Below are 6,757 nucleotides of genomic sequence, written 5' to 3' on the forward strand. Positions count from 1 at the left end.
TTCTCTCTCTAGTTCTCATTCTCTCCTTTCTCCCTCTCTTTTCTACCAATCTATCTGTATCTTCTGGCTTCTGTTTATCCACGTCTGGTCATCTTGCCCTATTCTATCCAGAGCCCCATTATAGGCTGGTAGGTTATGCTCATCTGAAGCGTTTTCTATTCCTGCCTCTGCATGCACATTATTGGAATGAACTTGTTCAGACAGATAGACTTTGGTCCCAAGTTACAGCTACCAATGAACAGTCATGATCTATAACTCAAATATCACTCACTTGTTCTATGGTTGTGTGTGTGTATTATTTTATTCATTTTTATTTTAGGGGAGAGACATAAATCATAAGCTCTAGTTTCTATTCCATTTGATTGATTTGGTAGAAAATCCTTCCTTCCCACATATATTCAGCTCTTATGAATATTTTGGAGCTACTGTGAATTTTTGTTGTTGTTGTTTTCAGATGCTTTTACCATGTGAAAAAGATCTCTGAAAGGCTTTCACTTTCCCCTTCATATTTGAAATTCTACTACTATCCATTCTAAAAGAAACTGAAGTTTGTGTACATCATGGAGAAGGTCACTGGTGCCTTGTTTTCTTTTCTAAGCTCAAGCGAAATACCTTTTGGAAGCCTGTCTTAAGTTCTTTAGTCCTAAGTGCATAGACCATAGGGTTGAGGGAAGGGGGGATGATATTGTGCAGCACATTGAGTAGAACTGGAATCAAAGGAGCCTTAGGCTCTGTCAGGTGAGTTACTGAAACGACTACAACAACTGTGTAGAAGAAGAGGATAAGGATCAGATGGGAGCTACAAGTGCTCAAAGCTTTGGATGCAGCTTCAGCCGAGTTCAACTTAAGCACAGAGCGCAGAATCAAAGTATATGACAATATTATAAGACCTAGGTCACTCCCCATTCCAAGCCATGCCAGGATCAATTGGCAGATGCTGTTTGGCCTCCTGTCATCACAAGCCAGGCTGGTGACCCCAAGATTTGAGCACAGACAATGCTCAATCTCATTCCTGGAGCAATAATTACGCTGGGCTGCAAGAACAGGCACTGGAATAACAAACAAGCCATTTCTAAGTACCATAAACACAGTAGCTTTTAAGATTAAGCCATTGGTGACAATTGAGGGGTATCGAAGAGGATGACAAATTGCTATATATCTATCAAAAGCCATGCAGAGGAAGGTACCAGATTCCATGCCAAGAAAACAGTGAATGGCATAAATCTGAGCAAAACACTCAGGGAGGCTGATGATCTTGGCATCAAACCAGAAGATGGCCAGAATCTTGGGCATGATGGTGGTGGCCAGGCCAATGTCCACCACAGAGAGAATGCCTAGGAAATAGTACATAGGCTGCTGAAGGGCAGGGTCTTGGTAGATGGTGACGACGATGAGGGTGTTAGCACCAACTGCTGAGACGTAGAGTATTGCCAATGGTAAGGAAAGCCAATGTTGCCAGCTGTGAATACCTGGGAATCCCAACAGGATGAACTCAGAGACCTGCGATTTGGAGCTATTAGAGCCTTTCAGAAATGCAGACATCTTTTCCTAAGAGAAAAAAAAATGATTTTCAAAGTTACTTTCTTTGATCAGAATTATCATCAAACATTATTTTTAACCTGTCGCTACAAAATATAATTTTGTGCTGTAATAAAATAAATTATGCAGTCCATTCCTTATAGCAACTTAAAATAAATTGCAATGACTTCTGGGGCTTTCTCAGCAGAACTTAAACTTTCAAGGAGCAATTATCACTCTCGACTATTCAGAGAAGATTCAGCATTTATCTCAAATCTCTATTTGCACTGTCATCAGCCAGCTCAATTTGAGACCATCACATAAATATTATTTTTGTTATTGTTTTCTAAAATTTCATCATCTCCTCAGAAATTTTGTGGAATCAATGTGTTTGTTTTCTTCATAATTGTCTTAATCTTGCTTCAGACTTTTATTAACTAACAATAAGGAGATTTTTTTAAATGCAGAATTATGGGAGATTATATTTTGTAGCTGTACCATCCCCAGTTACTTTAGATGTCCACTAATGTTTTATATAGCCTCCAAAAATTTTTTTTAAGATTGTATTTATTTATTCATGAGAGACACACAGAGAGAGGCAGAGACATAGGCAAGGGAGAAACAAGCTCCTCACAGGGAGCCTGATGCGGGACTCGATCCCTGGACTGAGATCATGCCTTGAACCAAAGGCAGACGCTCAACTACTGAGCCACCCAGGCATTCCTAGCCTCCAAAAATGTTTAGATTGATAGATATTTAGATATATATGTAGGTAGATAGATATTTCGAAATGCAAACATACACATGGTGCATATTGGAAAAGGAATAACTTTTTTTCATGTCCTACTTTGTATGGACTTTTGAGAAAGTCTCAAAAAAATAGCTTGAAAAGTGAAGTGACCATGACCAAATCTGTTGATTTGAGGAGTCACATAAAGGAGAAAACTATTGAAATTCTTTTCTAGATTAGTCTTAGAGAATCTAAAAAGGCTTGTAAATATAGGATTTAGGCAAAGGTAATAAGATGATTTTGATTTTACTTAAGAAACAAGAATTATTTGTCCATACTGCTGAAGACTTTGCCACTGTAACTTCAGATTCATGTTTAAAAGTAGACTCACCGGGACAGCCTAGTTGACTCAGCTGTTTAGCGCTGCCTTCGGCCCAGGACATGACCCTGAAGACCTGGGATCAAGTCCCACATCAGGCTCCCTGCATGGAGCCTGCTTCTCCCCCTGCTTGTGTCTCTGCTTCTCTTTCTCTCTGTATCTCCTATGAATAAAAACAAACAAACAAACAAAAAACTAGACTCATCTTTCATTGCATTGTTGTTTCTCATGTACTTTTTATTCTGTTTAGGAGCCCATCACCCAAGCCTGAGACTAACAAACCATGTTTCCTTTTGACAAACCACTGCTTCCTTGTCCTGTTGCCTTCTCCCCTTTACTTCAGTCAGAAGCCCTCCCCTTGAGCCCTGCTTCTGCAGCCTTACCTGTTCTCATTTGCCTTTCCCCATGCTTCTTTCCTTTGTCAGCAATTCCATCATCGTAACACTGGTATTCTCTTGTTTAAAATGACCCAAGACCTCACACTTTCTTTTAAGTAAAATTTAAATTCCTTTATAACACATAAGATAGTTATGGATTTATTCCTTTTTTAAAAGGTTTTATTTAAATTCCAGTTAGTTGGGATGCCTGGGTGGCTCCGCAGTTTAGCATCTGCCTTCGGCCCAGGGCGTGATCCTGGGGTCCTGGGATCAAGTCCCACATCAGGCTCCTTGCATGGAGCCTGCTTCTCCCTCTGCCTGTGTCTCTGCCTCTCTCTGTGTGTCTCTTATGAATGAATAAATAAAATATTGAAAATAAATAAATAAATTCTAGTTAGTTAACATATAATGTAACACTGGCTCCAAGAGTAGAATTTAGTGATTCATCCCTTTCATATAACACCCAGGAATTATTCTTGATATAATTACTTATAAATATAGGAAAACATATCTGAAAGAAATAAAAAATTCTCTCATGTTTCACCAACAAAAGATGATTCCTGTTTGCAATTAGAAGCATTTTTTTCCAGAAATTTCTTGCTATCTTTATGTTTGGATAAGCATGTACTGCCTATCATGGGGCAAATCATCCTTTTTTCATGGTAATGTAATTTTATGAACACTAAAATCTTCTAAATATATTGGCAGCAAATTGTAACAAAACAGACACAAAGAATTTTGGAGATTATATTAGTTTGACTTTGGAGTTATAGGTCAGAATTTTGAAGACTTCAGCTCCCTCTCTCCATCCTGAGAGCTTGAAAGTGTGTGACACACTTGACTGTATGAGGCCTGGTATTTTTGCCAAATACTCATATATTATTACACATCTTCCTATAAAAGACACAGCCTTGTATCTTTGATGTTTTCCCCTGATTGATACTAGTGCAATACAGCTAAGAAAAGTAGCATATTTGAGGTCACAGAAAAAAAATAGTTGTTTAAGTATTTTTTATAAGGTAGAGATTACCAGTACATGAGTGTGATCTTGCTATGGAAAACAGTTCATATATTCGTCCTAAAGTTAATCTAGCAGCTGTTTGATAAACAAGTCACTTCTAGAGTACCGTATAACCTTATATTCTCTAATTCTAGCCCTAACCACCTTGAGAGGTTTTTCCAAGCCTCTATTTCCTGCTAGGGTAGAGGAAAGAATCCATTTCTTGTGGAGGATATTGCCAAAACAACATAAGGAAAGGTTAAGGGTGAGCCATTGGATGCTCTGGGATTTAGCCAATGTGAGATGCCAAAATTTTAGTACTTAACCGTGGTTATGAGCAGAGACTCCGTCTGAGGTCTTGGCAATGACAGTGATTTCCTTCCTGGAAAAAAGACACAACTCTCTGAGAAAAGAGCTTTCACATGAGATGAGGATGTGTTCTCAGGTGACCCATGGCACCAAAACTATGAGCTTCTGAAATTTATGGGGAGTAGTAAACAGCTCAGTGATCTAAGCATAATAGACTTCCCTTGGAGACATGAAGAGAGAACGGCTCATAGAGAAAGAAGAAATCCTAAGATACTAAATCCCAAAAGGTTGGAGGAGATTAATTCAGAGATATATTTCTTATCAGTGTAATCTGAAAGCTTACATAAACAGAAAAATACCTTCATTTATGAAACCAAAATGGCCCTATAAAAGTGGGCCACTTTATTAGTGTCTGAATTGTTCTTGAGTACAAACTTCAGGGCATTCTAAATTCTGTAGTTGTGAAGTCATGCTTTTAAAAAAACTCTTAGGGGAGTATTTATTCACGATATATAGTGAATAATGTATATATATATATGTATATATATATATAGAGAGAGAGAGGATAAATTGATCATTTCTATAACTGAAGAATATTTTATTATTAAAGTTTTTTCTCTTAAAAATTATTTTCTTTCTCTTTTTTTGAGTACAGTTGACAGAAAATGTTACATTAGTTTCAAGTATACAGCATGGTGACCCAACAACTCTACGTATTGCGCTATGCTCACTACAAGTACACCTACTGTATGTCACCGTACAACGCTATTAAAATAACATTGACTCTATTCCTTATGCTGTACCTTCTCTCTCCATCCCTTACTCATTCTATAACTGGAGGCCTGTATCCCCCCCTCCCTTTCACCTATTTCATCCAGGCTCCACACTCCTATCTCTTGGTAACCATCAATTTGTTCTGTGTATTTCTAGGTCGGATTCTACTTTCGATTTGTTTATCATTTGCTTTCTTTTTAGATTCCACATATAAATGAAATCATATGGTATTTGTTTTTACTTATCTTATTTGTTTTTCTTTATCTAATTTATTTATTTCATAGTACCCTTTAGGTCCATCCATGTAGTCACAAGTGGCAAGATCTCATTTTCTTTATGGCTAATGTTATATATATGTGTGTGTGTGTGTATATACATATATATATACACACATATATATGTTTATACATATATATATACATATATATAACATATCTTCTTTACTTTTTTGTTCATTTGTCTATTTTTGGATACTTAGTTGCTTCCCTGTCTTGGCTATTGTAAATAATGCTTCAATAAACATAGGGGTGTATGTATCTTTTAGAATTAGTGTTTTCATTATCTTTGGTGAAAATCCAGGAGCAGAATTAGTGAATTATATGGTATTCCATTTTTCTTAATAAATTTATTTTGTATTGGTGTTCAATTTAACAACATACAGAATAACACCCGGTGCTCATCCCGTCAGGTGCCCCCCTCAGTGCCCCTCACCCACTCACCCCACCCCCTTCAACCACCCCTAGTTCAGTTCCCAGAGTTAGGAGTCTTTATGTTCTGTCTCCTTTCTGATATTTCCCACACATTTCTTCTCCCTTCCCTTATGTTCCCTTTCACTATTATTTATATTCCCCAAATGAATGAGACCATATAATGTTTGTCCTTCTCTGATTGACTTATTTCACTCAGCATAATACCCTCCAGTTCCATCCACGTTGAAGCAAATGGTGGGTATTTGCCATTTCTAATGACTGAGTAATATTCCATTGTATACATAAACCACATCTTCTTTATCCATTCATCTTTCGATGGGCACCGAGGCTCCTTCCTCAGTTTGGCTATTGTGGACATTGCTGCTTGAAACATCGGGGTGCAGGTGTCCCGGCGTTTCATTACATCTGTATCTTTGGGGTAAATCCCCAACAGTGCAATTGCTGGGTCATAGGGCAGGTCTATTTTTAACTCTTTGAGGAACCTCCACACAGTTTTCCAGAGTGGCTGCACCAGTTCACATTCCCACCAACAGTGTAAGAGAATTCCCTTTTCTCCGCATCTTCTCCAACATTTGTGGTTTCCTGCCTTGTTAATTTTCCCCATTCTCACTGGTGTGAGGTGGTATCTCATTGTGGTTTTGATTTGTATTTCCCTGATGGCAAGTAATGCAGAGCATTTTCTCACGTGCATGTTGGCCGTGTCTATGTCTTCCTCTGTGAGATTTCTCTTCATGTCTTTTGCCCATTTCATGATTGGATTGTTTGTTTCTTTGGTGTTGAGTTTAATAAGTTCTTTATAGTTCTTGGAAACTAGCCCTTTATCTGATAGGTCATTTGCAAATATCTTCTCCCATTCTGTAGGTTGTCTTTTAGTTTTGTTGACTGTATCCTTTGCTGTGCAAAACATATCAGCAAGAGAAAAACCATGAACCATATGATCCTCTCATTAGATGCAGAGAA

At 37.8% G+C, this 6,757-nt stretch overlaps 1 protein-coding gene across 1 annotated transcript; it reads right to left on the reverse strand.

Annotated features, from left to right (window-relative positions):
• Nucleotides 1-570: 570 nt before the first annotated feature.
• LOC129504850 (olfactory receptor 56B1) lies at nucleotides 571-2,331 on the reverse strand. The gene is made up of 2 exons (XM_055317730.1): nucleotides 2,323-2,331; nucleotides 571-1,542 (listed from the first exon to the last, which is right to left on the reverse strand). The coding sequence occupies exons 1-2, from the start codon at nucleotides 2,329-2,331 to the stop codon at nucleotides 571-573; spliced, it is 981 nt and encodes a 326-aa protein (XP_055173705.1).
• Nucleotides 2,332-6,757: the final 4,426 nt, after the last annotated feature.

This window comes from Nyctereutes procyonoides, unplaced genomic scaffold (assembly GCF_905146905.1).
Source record: "Nyctereutes procyonoides isolate TBG_1078 unplaced genomic scaffold, NYPRO_anot_genome, whole genome shotgun sequence".
NCBI classification, from domain to species: Eukaryota; Metazoa; Chordata; class Mammalia; order Carnivora; family Canidae; genus Nyctereutes; species Nyctereutes procyonoides.